At 40.3% G+C, this 13,061-nt stretch overlaps 1 protein-coding gene across 1 annotated transcript in view; it reads right to left on the reverse strand.

Moving 5' to 3' along the window:
• DNAH14 (dynein axonemal heavy chain 14) overlaps positions 1-13,061 on the reverse strand; it is a 471,830-nt gene that overhangs the window by 181,938 nt on the left and 276,831 nt on the right. The window contains exons 50-51 of the mRNA XM_045010332.1: positions 11,839-12,035; positions 8,221-8,349 (exon numbers count right to left, since the gene is read on the reverse strand). Of these exons, the coding sequence (XP_044866267.1) occupies positions 8,221-8,349; positions 11,839-12,035 (326 nt within the window). The remainder of the gene's footprint in view (positions 1-8,220; positions 8,350-11,838; positions 12,036-13,061) is intronic.

The following is a 13,061-nucleotide window of genomic DNA, read 5'->3' on the forward strand; positions in this document are numbered from 1 at the left end:
GAGCTTCAGGAACGGCAGCAGGATCACAGAGTGCCGCTGCAGCCCCTGTATAACCACCCTCAACCCTCACCATGTTCCATATCCCCCTCACCCAGACGTGTAAGAACGCGTGGGGGGAGGCTCCGTGCACCCGCCCACTCCACCCCCGTGGACAGCCCAACCAGAAGGCTGTCGTTAATGTGAAATTTTTTTAATGGCCTTCTCCATCCTTCCTATCCTCCTCCCAAACCACACCCTTACTTCTCTCCCTCTTTTTATAATAAATTAATAAAGAATTCATGATTTTTAAACGAGAGTGACTTTATTTCCTTAGGAAGCAAGCGGTAATCGAAGGGGGAAGGTGGGTGGCTTACAGGGAATGAGTCAATCAAGGGGGTTGGGTGTTCATCAACAAACACAGCAGTCACACTGTACCCTGGCCATTGATGAAGCTCGTTTTCAAAGCTTCTCTGATGCGCACCGCTTCCTGGTGTGCTCTTCTAATCTCCCTGGTGTCTGGCTGTGCGTAATCAGCGGCCAGGTGATTTGCCTCAGCCTCCCACCCCGCCATAAAGGTCTCCCCCTTACTCTCACAGAGATTGTGGAGAATACAGCAAGCAGCAATAACATAGGGGACATTGGTTTGGCTGAGGTCTGAGCGAGTCAGTAATGTCTGCCAGCGCGCCTTTAAACGGCCAAATGCACATTCCACCATCATTCTGCATTTGCTCAGCCTGTAATTGAACAGATCCTGACCACTGTCCAGGCTGCCTGTGTATGGCTTCATGAGCCATGGCATCAAGGGGTAGGCTGGGTCCCCCAGGATAACGACAGGCATTTCAACATCCCCAACTGTTATTTTCTGGACTGGGAAGTAATTCCCTTGCTGCAGCCGTTTAAACAGAGTAGTGCTTCTGAATACGCGAGCGTCATGAACCCTCCCTGGCCATCCCACGTGGATGTTTGTGAAACGTCCCTTGTGATCCACCAGTGCTTGCAGCACCATTGAAAAGTACCCCTTGCGGTTTACGTACTGGGTGCCCTGGCGCTGCGGTGACAAGATAGGGATATGGGTTCCATCTATCGCCCCCCCACAGTTAGGGAATCCCAGTGCAGCAAAGCCATCCACTATGGCCTGCACGTTTCCCAGAGTCACAACCTTTCGTAGCAGCAGCTTAGTGATTGCTTTGGCTACTTGCATCACAGCAGCCCCCACAGTAGATTTTCCAACTCCAAATTGATTCCCGACTGACCGGTAGCTGTCTGGCGTTGCAAGCTTCCACAGGGCTATCGCCACTCGCTTCTCTACTGTGAGGGCTGCTCTCATCTTGGTATTATGGCGTTTCAGGGCAGGGGCAAGCAAGTCACAAAGTTCCATGAAAGTGCCCTTACGCATGCAAAAGTTTCGCAGCCACTGGGAATCGTCCCACACCTGCAACACAATGCGGTCCCACCAGTCAGTGCTTGTTTCCCGGGCCCAAAATCGGCGTTCAATGGATAGAATCTGCTCCATTACCATCAGGATCTCCAAAGCGCAGGGGCCCGCGGTTTGAGAGAATTCTGTGTCTACGTCCTCATCACTGTCATCGCCGCGCTGCCGTATCCGCCTCCTCCTCGCCTCGGTTTGAAGGTCCTGGTTCAGCATATACTGCACGAGAGTGCGCGAGGTGTTTAAAACATGCACGATTGCGGTATTGAGCTGAGCAGGGTCCATGCTTGCTGTGTTATGGCGTCCGCACAGTTCACCAAGCAAAAAAGGCGCGAAACGCTTGTCTGCTGCTTTCAGGGAGGGAGGGGTGAGGCTGTACCCAGAACCACCCGCGACAATGATTTTTGCCCCATCAGGCACTGGGATCACAACCCGGAAATTCCAAGGGGCGGGGGAGGCTGCGGGAACTATGGGATAGCTACGGGATAGCTACCCACAGTGCAACGCTCCAGAAATCGACGCTAGCCTTGGACCGTGGACGCACACCACCGATTTAATGTGTTTAGTGTGGCCGCGCGCAATCGATTTTATACAATCTGTTTTGCTAAACCGGTTTATGTAAAATCGGAATAATCCCGTAGTGTAGACGTACCCTCAGACAACAAGTTTGTTTACATTTACAGGAGATAATGCTTCCCACTTCTTATTTACAATGTCACCTGAAAGAGAGAACAGATGTTCACATGGCACATTTGTAGTTGGCATTGCAAGGTATTTTTGTGCCAGATATGCTAAACATTCGTATGTCCCTTCATGCTTTGGCCACTATTCCAGAGGACATGCTTCCATGCTGATGACGCTCGTTAAAAAAATAACGCGTTAATTAAATTTGTGACTGAACAACTTGGGGGAGAATTGTATGTCTCCTGCTCTCTGTTTTACCCGCATTCTGCCATATATTTCATGTTACACCAGTCTAGGATGATGACCCAGCATGTAGTTCATTTTAAGAACATTTCACTGAGGATTTGACAAAACACAAAAAAGGTACCAATGTGAGATTTCTAAAGATAGCTACAGCAGTAGACCCATGATTTAAGAATCTGAATTGCCTTCCAAAATCTGAGAGGGACGAGGTGTGGAGCATGCTTTCAGAAGTCTTAAAAGAGCAACACTCTGATGCGGAAACTACAGAACCTGAACCACCAAAAGATAAAATGAACCTTCTGCTGGTGGCATCTGACTCAGATTATGAAAATGAGCATGAGTTGGTCTGCACTGCTTTGGATCGTTATTGAGCAGAACCCATCATCAGCATGGACGTATGTCCTCTGGAATGGTGGCTGAAGCATGAAGGGATGTATGAATCTTTAGCGCATCTGGCACGTAAATATCTTGCAACACTGGCTACAACAGTGCTATGTGAATGTCTGCTCTCACTTTCAGGTGACATTGTAAACAAGAAGCAGGCAGCATTATCTCCTGCAAATGTAAACAAACTTGTTTGTCTGAGCAATTGGCTGAACAAGAAATAGGGCTGAGTGGAATTGTAGGTTTTAAAGTTTTACATTGTTTTATTATTGAATGCAATTATTTTTTGTACATAACTCTACATTTATAAGTTCAACTTTCATGATAAAGAGACTGCACTACAGTACTTGTATTAAGTGAATTGAAAAATAGTATATTTTATTTTTACAGTGAAAATATTTATAATAATATAAAGTGAGCACTGTACACTTTGTATTCCATGTTGTAACTGAAATCAATATATTTGAAAATGTGGAAAACATCCAAAAATATTTATATAAATGGTATTCTATTATTGTTTAACAGCGCGATTAATTGTGATTCAATTTTTTATGGCGTAATGAATCATGATTATTTTTTTAATCGCTTGACAGCCCTAATTTATACACACACACACACACACATACAAATATTGAGTTCTCTTTCTCTGGTTTATCAATGACAGGTGAGTAATTTGACGAATTTATGATGTATAACCTGCAGATTAAATAATAAACTGGAAACATTCAGTCAAAACTATCACTGAAGAGAAGAGAAGTCTTATTTTGTTTGGGTACTTTTAGGAATAAGAAAACTTTTTACCTAATTCATAATCCACAGAAACAACATGGATTTCAAAGTTTGATTTGAATTTAAATGATTGTGGTCTGCTTAGGAGTGTGAAAAAAGACGCAAAGAGGGACAGAGATAAAAAAGTCTAATGAAAAATGGTGAAGAAAGGCACAGAGAATAGGACGACTGAAAAACAAACATGAGTATGTAGGGAAAAGGAACAGAAAGGTGAGAGAAAAATTCTAAACAAGGAATAATCTATTTCAGTCTTGCAAAATTCCTAGAAAAACACATATCTCAGGTAAAAATCCCATAGCTCAATGAAGTCACATGTCTTGCTGTTAATAAAATTCCATGTCTATATGTGCCCCCAACCCATGAAAAAATCAATTTTTTGCCTCCTTATACCACTCAATACTCTCCCCTTCACCATGTGTGGCTACTTCGTCAGCACCTCTTTTGGGTTGGTTTTTCTCTCTTGAGAAATGTTTCTTGGTGTGGAGGCCGCTCCTACTTCCAACCCCTGTTTCAGAGAGAGAGAGAGAGAGAGAGAGAGAGCTGGGACAGCAGGGAAAGAAGGGGATGGGAGATATTGAGTTCACTCCCTATGTGCTAGAATGAAGAAAGCCCTGAGTGGGTAAAACTGTAGTGGGCAGAGGAGGCGGAGACAGAAGAAGCATGAGACAGACGAGTTGATTGAGGCTGGAGAAGGTGAGTTTCTTTGGTTTCTTCCTTGAGATAAGAGGAGACAAAGAGATGCAAGAATGATGCTGGTGGCTAGGCATTGAGAATAGCCCAAGTTTCAAACCTAGGAAAGGGGAAGGAGGCTTGTTGGAGGAAAAGCTGTTATCATGGACAAACAATTGGTCTCTCAAAAGGTTGTGCTCTCCCAGTTCAGAAATACACTCGCATCTGGTGAATGGGACTCTCGCATCTGGTGAGCGGGCTGATCTACCTAAAGAAGAAGCCAATTCTGAACCTGCACAAATACATATGCAAATCTGATGTGTGTGTACAAATTGGCCCTACTAGGGTTGCCAGCAATGGAAAGACTACACCTATTAGAGAAACCGGAATGCTTTAATACAAAAAGCAAACTACGTATGAAATGTATCTACACATCTTCACAAGGAAAGCTGTCTGGGAGTACAAAATAAAATTGATGCCATCAATGAATCCCTTTGGTCTCACAGTACCATGCCTCATCTCTATATCCTTGCTACAGAAAGTCAAAAAAGAATGAAAGAGAATCTCAAAGTTAGATGCTACAGCACATCTGGCACATCCCTCTTGCTAAAGAATCTATACCATTAACTTCATTCATCACCCTGTTTGGAAGGTACTGTTTCAATCAGTTTCCATTTGGCATAGTTTTGGCACTAGAACATTTCCAGAAAAGAATCTCTAAGATTGTGTCACGTTTGCCTGTTGTCCTTTGCCATCCAGATGACGTCTTGGTATATGGCAGAGATAAAAATGAACATGAGTATTACATGCAGTTTTGAGGTGCTTCCAACAAGCTGGCCTCACGCTAAGCAAGAAATGTTAATGTGGAAAAGAGCAGGTAAGATTTGTAGGACACACATTTAGCAAACAGGAAATTCAGCAGGATTCAGACAAATTGAAGGCACTGCTTGCCTCATTTGAACCCAACAATATTTCCTGCTGTGAGAAGATTCCTGGGCATGACAAATCATTTTGGAAAATCCAAATTTAGTTCATCTAACCAAATCCTTAAGAGTTCTCCTTAATGGTTACAATATGTGGATCTGGAAGAGCACAAAACAAAATACATTTAATAAAATAAAAGAACTACTGAGATCTCCATCTCTTTTTGCACAATACTCAGTAAACTATCCAACAACAGTAGCAGCAGATGCATCTTCATATGGTTTAGAAGCAGCCTTCACAAAAAAGCAGCCAGCAGGAGATCAGAGACCTGTTGCATTTATATCAAGAAGTCTCACAGAAACCAAGCAGCAGAATGCTCAAGTGGAAACCAAAGTTTTAACAGTCACTTGGGCCTACATAACTGTGTTGGATTTTAACATAAAAAATTATTTAAATCACTAGTCAGGATGACTCAATGTAATCATGGATTTCTACATAAAATTGCATTCTTGTTGGTTATTTATTTATTTTAAAAACATTTTTTCTGTTAACAAGCATGTTATCTCTGGAGACACAAATCCACAGTTTGAGAACTGCAAAACTAAGCATCTCTGATGGTATCTTCTAGACTGAGCACTGAGTCCCATTCGGTAGATAGAAAGATTAACCTAAATAATCTACACAGAAGCCCCTGAAACCCCATAAGATTGGGTCCCTAATCCATGAACTGTTGAAACTCATTTACAAAACTTTTCTTAAACATTACATGAATATGTTGTCATACTATAGAATTATAATTTATAATCCCTATTCCATGATGAGATATCTTTGAGCCATAATGTATCTTAATTAAAACCATCTAGATAGTTTTTTTCCTCAAAAAGCATTTTATCAAAAAATCTGATTTAATTAAACAAAATCCATTTTTTTTATTTTAATTTTTTTTTAATCATTGATTTTTATCCATCCTGCTAAAGAGCATGGGGTCAAAGGAATAGGCTTCCAACAGACCACTACCATACTGGCAGGACCAAAATTACCTTTACATGGCTGATGGCCTGCTTTTGAACATCAGCGCATTCTTCTCTCTTTGGAATTTCAGAAAGAGAAACTCTCCAAAACCCATGAAAGACACCAAGGTATAAACAACTGCAGGGCCTGAGCACAACAATCCCTATGGTGGCCTGCCCTGAGCAGGCAAATTCAGACTTTAATGGAGAGCTGTGAAGTATGTAACAAAGAAGAAAAACAATCACCAGAACCATTACTCACTACAAAGCTATCTGCTTTTGTCACAGTATGACATGACCTTCTCATAAGCAAACTAAAGTGGATGCATAACTGGTTGAAAGACTGTAGTCAAAGAATAGTTATCAATGGTTTGTCATCAAACTTGGAGGGCAATTCTAGTGGGGTCCAACAGAGGTCAGTCTTTGGTCTGGTACTATGGAGAATATGCTTATAAAATTTGCAGACAACACCAAAGTGGGTGAGGTTGCCAGCATTTTGGATTAGATTAGAATTAGATTAGAATAAAATTCAAAATGAGCTTGACAATTTGGAAAATTGGTCTGAAACCAACAAGATTAAATTCAATAAAGAAAAGTGCACAGTACTTCACTTCAGAAGTAAAAATCAAATGCACAACTACAAAATGCAGAGAGCAGACTAGGTGGTAGTTTTGGTCTGGAAAAGCCTTCCAAGGGAAGTTGTGGAGTCTCAGTCATTGGAGGTTTTTAAGAACACTCTGGACAAACACCTATCAGGGATGGTTTAGGTTTACTTGGTCCTGCCTCAGTTGAGGGGACTGGACTTGAAGATTTCTTGAGGTCTTTTTCAGCCCTACATTGTTATGATTTTTTGATGGAATTTTGAAAATGAGATGATGAAATAAAAATCTGGCAGCATCTAAACTTCAAGGCTTAGCACTGAACAAAAGCACTACCTGAACTTAGCCAGGGAACAAAGTTTGGCTCAAAAGCTCTTAGCCATTTGGAACAGTTCAGATTGTAGCAGAAACTCTCAGATCCTGACTAGTGGAGACTCCAAAAGGACTTATTTGGGGGACTTGAGTTCATCTTCAATACTTCCCAGGACAACAGAGAATCTGAGACCTGAGCCCTCACCTTCACAGAGAACTTCACACACATGGGCTGGAAGATTGATCAGGCCCCCTCAGAGACTTGATCTTTAGAATATTGCTCAGGACTATTTAAACTGAATTGATAAGGGACATATAAGTGCAAAAAATTTTAAGGAATTCAATGTTTATTTTGAATTCTAGATAGACAGAGAGATAGGCACACACACACACACAGGCTGGGATATAATTTAAGTTGTAATCTTTTATTATAAAGAAAGGGAAATGTGGAGTGGTTATGGAGCTCCTGGTCCTCCACAGTTCCAGAGTAGACCATGATGAGTTGCACTGGGAGTTTAATAAAGAGAAGGACTTCTTGGGTCAGGGAGTTCTCTAGTTACTGCTTAATGCATGGCACCCTAAGTGTAAGTCTTGACACTACAAAAAGAAGAGACCACAAGACCTGAAAGCAGTGGTGATGAAACAAGGTTCTGAAAAGAGAAAAAGATCCTCAGGAGAGAGAACAAGGCCAAAAGGCATTCTGTAAGGATTCAGGGAGAGGAGATCTATCCAGCTGAAGCAAGGTATGAGCTGAAATGAGATTTTTAAAAATTGTGTATGAATTTTAAATTTCATAAAATGTAATGTTTCAGAATAGCAGCCGTGTTAGTCTGAATCAGCAAAAAGAACAGGAGTACTTGTGGCACCTTCCAGACTGTAATGTAATCTATTTAACTAGAATACAATAAAATCGTATTTTCTAAATAAATTCTAGTTAAAATATTTTTTTAAATTTTTTCTTGCTTCTTAAATCAGAATTTAAAAAAAATTCTAGTCCTTTAGAGCAATCAATAAGACACATTTACAACTCTCCCCATCCCTCCTGGAAATCTCATTTAAATATACTCCATTGTAATAAGTAAGCATAATATTATCATAATATTAATATGAAATGGTTAGTAGCCCTTAGATTTAACTTAACTTGCTCTTTGCAGAAGATTAATTAGAACTGATAAAAAATCAGAAGTCCATACTGTACCTTCCATGCAAGTTGCTTAGTGTCATAAAAACCTCCTAAATCTAAAAACTGTCTGATTGTTTCAAGTGGTGGCTGGGCACCATACTCCTCTGGCATTGGCATATTCAGATCATCAATAAACATTATCACCTGTGAATAAATATAACCACATTAGAAACCATATCTGAGTTATGTTAAACTTAGCTTTACTTATTATTACAGAGTATTAACATGAAGTGACTGTGTTTTACGCACATAATTATGAAAGAGCTACAGTGTTCTTTATCTAAAACACACATTAATTAGTGTACTTGCACAAATGACCTAGTATATGTCATTATATGAGCAGCTCAGATGTAAACTGCAAGGTACAGGAAGCTGTTATATCTCATCCAAATGGAAACAATAGAATGCTTTAATATTAAGAAACATAAACATGTAAGAATGATCATCTAGCACAGTATCCTCTCTTTTGACAGTGGACAGTGCCAGATGTTTCAGAAGGAATGAACAGAAAAGGGCAATTTATCAAGTGATCTATCCCCTGTTGTCCAGTCCCAGCTTCTGATTGTTAGAGGTTTAGGGGCACCCAAGGCATGGGATTTCATCCCAGACCATCTGCCTAATAGACATTGATGGACCTGTCACCCATGAATTTATCTAATTCTTTTAACCCAGTTTTACTTTTGATCTTCACAACATCCCCTGGCAATGAGTTCCACAAGTTGACTTTGTGTTGTGTGAAGTACTTCCTTACGTTTGTTATAAACCTGCTGCCTATTGATTTAAATGGGCTACCCTCGGTTCTTGTGTTATGTGACAAGGTAAATAAGACTTTCTTATTCACTTTCTCTACACCATTCATGATTTTATAGACCTCTATCATATCTCCCCTCAGTCATCTCTTTTCTAAGATGAACAGTTCCAGTCTTTTTAATCTCTCCTCATATGGAAGTTGTTCCATATTCCTAATAATTTTTGTTGACCTTCTATGTCCCTGCTCCAACTCTAATATATCTTTTTTGAGATGGGTGACCAGAACTGCATGCAGTGTTCAAGGTGTGGGTGTGCCATGAGTTTACATAGTGGCATTATGATATTTTCTGTCTTATTATCTATTCCTTTCCTAATGGTTCCTAACGTTCTGTTAGCTTTTTTGACAGTGAACAGATGTTTTCAGAGAACTATCCACAATGACTCCAGGATATCTTCCTTGAGTGGTAACAACTAATTGAGACCCCATAATTGTGTATGTATAGTTGGGATTCTGTTTTCCAATGTGCATTACTTTGCATTTATCATCTTTGAATTTCATTTCCATTTTGTAACTCCCTTTGTAACTCTTTGCAGTCAGCTCTGGACTTAACTATCTTGAGTAATTTTGACTCATCTGCAAACTTTGCCACCTTTTCCAGGTCACTTCAGAAAATGTTGAACAGCAGTTGTCCCAGTCAATATCCTTGGGAGACCTCATTATTTACCTCTCCACTGTGAAAACTGACCATTTATTCGTACCCTTTGTTTCCTATCTTTTAACCAGTTATTGATCCATGCGAGGACCTTCCCTCTTATCCCATAACTGCTTATTTTGCTTAAGAGCCTTTGGTGAAAGACCTTGCCAAAGGCTTTCTGAAAATCCAAGTATATTATATCTGCTGGATCACTCTTTTCCACATGTTTGTTGACCCCCTCCAAGAATTCTAATATATTGGTGAGGCATGATTTCCCATTATAAAAGCTGTGTTGACTCTTCCCCAACACATTGTGTTCATCTGTGTGTCTGATAATTCTGTCCTTTACTATAGTTTCAACCAATTTGCCTGGGACTGAAGTTGGGTTTACTGGCCTGTAATTGCTAGATGTGCTTCTGGAGCCTTTAAAAAAAAAGTGCTACATTAGTTATCCATTAGTCCTCTGGTACAGAGGGTGATTTAAGTGATATGTTACATACCACAGTTAGTTGTTCTGCAATTTCATATGTGACTTCCTTCAGAACTCTTGAATACCATGTGGTCTTGGTGACTTATTGCTGTTCATTAATTTGTTCCAAAACTTCCTCTAATGACACCCCAATCTGGGACAGTTCCTCAGATTTGTCACCTAAAAAGAATGTCTTGGGTATGGGAATACTCTTCATATTCTTTGCAGTGAAAGCCAATGCAAAGAATTAATTTTGATTCTCCGCAATGGCCTTGTCTTCCCTGAGTGCTCCTTTAGCACCTCAATTGTCCAGTAGCTCCACTGATAGGCTTTGGCAGGCTTCCTGCTCCTGATTCATTTAAATAAAATTGCTGTTATTTTTTGTGTCTTTTGCTAGTTGTTCTTCAAATTCTTTTTTGGCCTGCCTAATTATACTTTTATACTTGACTTCCAGAGTTTATGCTCTTTTCTATTTTCCTCGGTAAGATTTAACTTCCAATTTTTAAAAGATACCTTTTTGTCTCTAACTGCCTCTTTTATTCCATTGTTTAGCCCTGGTGACATTTTTTGGTCTTCTTCTTCTTCTTTTTTAAATCTGGGGTTTAAAGCCTCTATTAAGTTTTTTTAAAATTTCCATGAATCTTGCAGGCATTTCAGTTTTGTAACTGTTCCTTTTAATTTCAATTTCACTAGCCACCTGTGGAGTTCCCCTTTTTTGAAGTTAAATGCTATTTGTGCTGGTTTATTTGATATTCCCCCCCGTCCCTCCAAGATGTTAAATTTAATTACATTATGGTTGCTATTACCTGGTGGTTTAGCTATATTCACCTCTTGGACCAATGCTGTGCTCCACTTAGGCCTAAGTCAAGAACTGCCTCTTCCCTTTTGAGTTCCAGGCCTAGCTGTTTCAATAAATAGTCATATTGAGTGAGATCATCCCTTCCCACAATAAAACCTGCAGGAAGCAGTTCTGGGAAAGGAAGTCACTCCTTCTTCCACAACTACACAGGGCCAGGCAAACTACATTTGACCTTACAAACAATGAGAGGTTTCACAGCTATGGAAGAACATGCGAGGAGATTAATACTATGTATTTTGTTAGTTCCTATTTGGATTTTTAAAAGTTATTGTAATAATTAGATTTGTGGATGGTGTCCAGAGGGGAGGCCAGGGTGGTGGCCAGCAATGGAAACAGCGACAGCCCATTGTCAGAGATTCAATGAGCCAGCACCCACTTCTGCACCCCTATCCCACTAGGGTTGGCATATTCAGCTAATTGAGTAGGCTGGCTAGCTGGCTGAAACATCTTGGAAGCTTTGTATTTATTTTTGTAGCTACTATAACATTCATAAATGAATGGGATTGAATAAATAAGGTTACCAATACATTACTTATTAAGAATATCTTATCCCCAAATTCCTGCCATTACATCTGAAATACTACATTAGTAATTGAAAAGAAGCACAACAGTAACAGATAAAAACAATAACCCAAACAGCCTAATACACACAACATTAGAGAGACAAGGGGGATGAGGTAATGTCTTTTATTGGACCAACTTCTATTGGTGAGAGAGACCAACATGGCTACAAATGTATTTAACAGGAGTTAGACAGACACACTTTTGAAATAAGTCAAATAGTTCTGTCAATCTTTTTAGTGTTTATTTTAAGCACTGTCAGCATTTTTAAGCATTGGTAGAGTAGAACACTGTTTTACCTGTTTGGATTTTGGTGCACCAAGAACATTTTTACTTTTTAGTATTAATTTCTTATGAATCCATGACTGTATTTGGGCAGCACTGGTGTGGGCACCACACTGTATTGTGGAAACTATAACACCCTTGATTCTTTCAGATGTTAGAGCAATGTCACCAGTTTCACTTGCAGAATATGGCCCCGTCGTTGACTTCAAATCTGTGCCATATACAAAATTAAGGGTCAGAATGATATCTGATCAACAGTGGATCTACTCTCTTCACAATTCTAAGATGCTATTAATATTGCATACTGTTATTACAGCAAATATTTCTTTTAATATCACTACCAAAAATATAAGTCAAGTCAAAGTGCATATTGTCTTCATATTAGTGTGGTATTTTAAGCATTGCCAGCTTTGTTAAGCATGATAGAGTAGAACACTGTTTGGATTTTGGTACAATTCAAATGTGCTTCTGCGATTTAACAGTAATTTTATAGTTTTGAATTCAAAGCATCTCTTTGCCTGTGTATCTTAAAAAAGCATTTTTAAAACATAAGTTAAAATGTTTTCTTCTCCTGAAAGAGATAAAGGAAGTTTACTGCTAAGCTACTGTGTAAAATATATACATTATTTATTCAAAAACTGTTTTTCCAAATGTAGAGATTACATTAAAAAAGTTTTAAAAAATTCTTAACTGTGGAAGAAGACCAACAAACCAGCTAATTCTCCACCAGAATTACTCCTGACTGTGGTTCCCAAACTTCAGTAACCCGAGGATCTCATTTTGATTTAAAATGTTTCAGGGACCCCTCCAAGCTACTCAGCCACAGGCCGCACCCCCACTCCACCTGTTCCCCCAAGGACTCGCCCCACCTCTTCCACTCCCCACTCACTTCATTCCCCCCCCATCACTCGTTTTCCCCCACCCTCACTCACTTTCACCAGGCTAGGGCATAGAGTGACGAGGTGTTTGGTTTTCAAGCGGAACACCCGGTCGAAAAGGGACTCTGGCAGCTCTAGTCAGCACTGCCAACCTAGCCATTAAAGGTCTGGTTGGCAGTGCTCTGGTGCTAAGACAGGTTAGTCCCTACCTTTCCTGGCACCGCGCTGCACCCCAGAAGTGTCCTGCAGGTCTGGCTCCTAGGTGCGGGGGGCATAGGGCTCCACGTGCTGCCTCTGCCCCGAGCACTGGCTCCACACTCCCATTGGCCAGTTTCCAGCCAATGGGAGCTGGAGGGGCA

Source organism: Mauremys mutica, chromosome 3, assembly GCF_020497125.1.
Source record: "Mauremys mutica isolate MM-2020 ecotype Southern chromosome 3, ASM2049712v1, whole genome shotgun sequence".
In the NCBI taxonomy this organism is placed as follows: Eukaryota; Metazoa; Chordata; order Testudines; family Geoemydidae; genus Mauremys; species Mauremys mutica.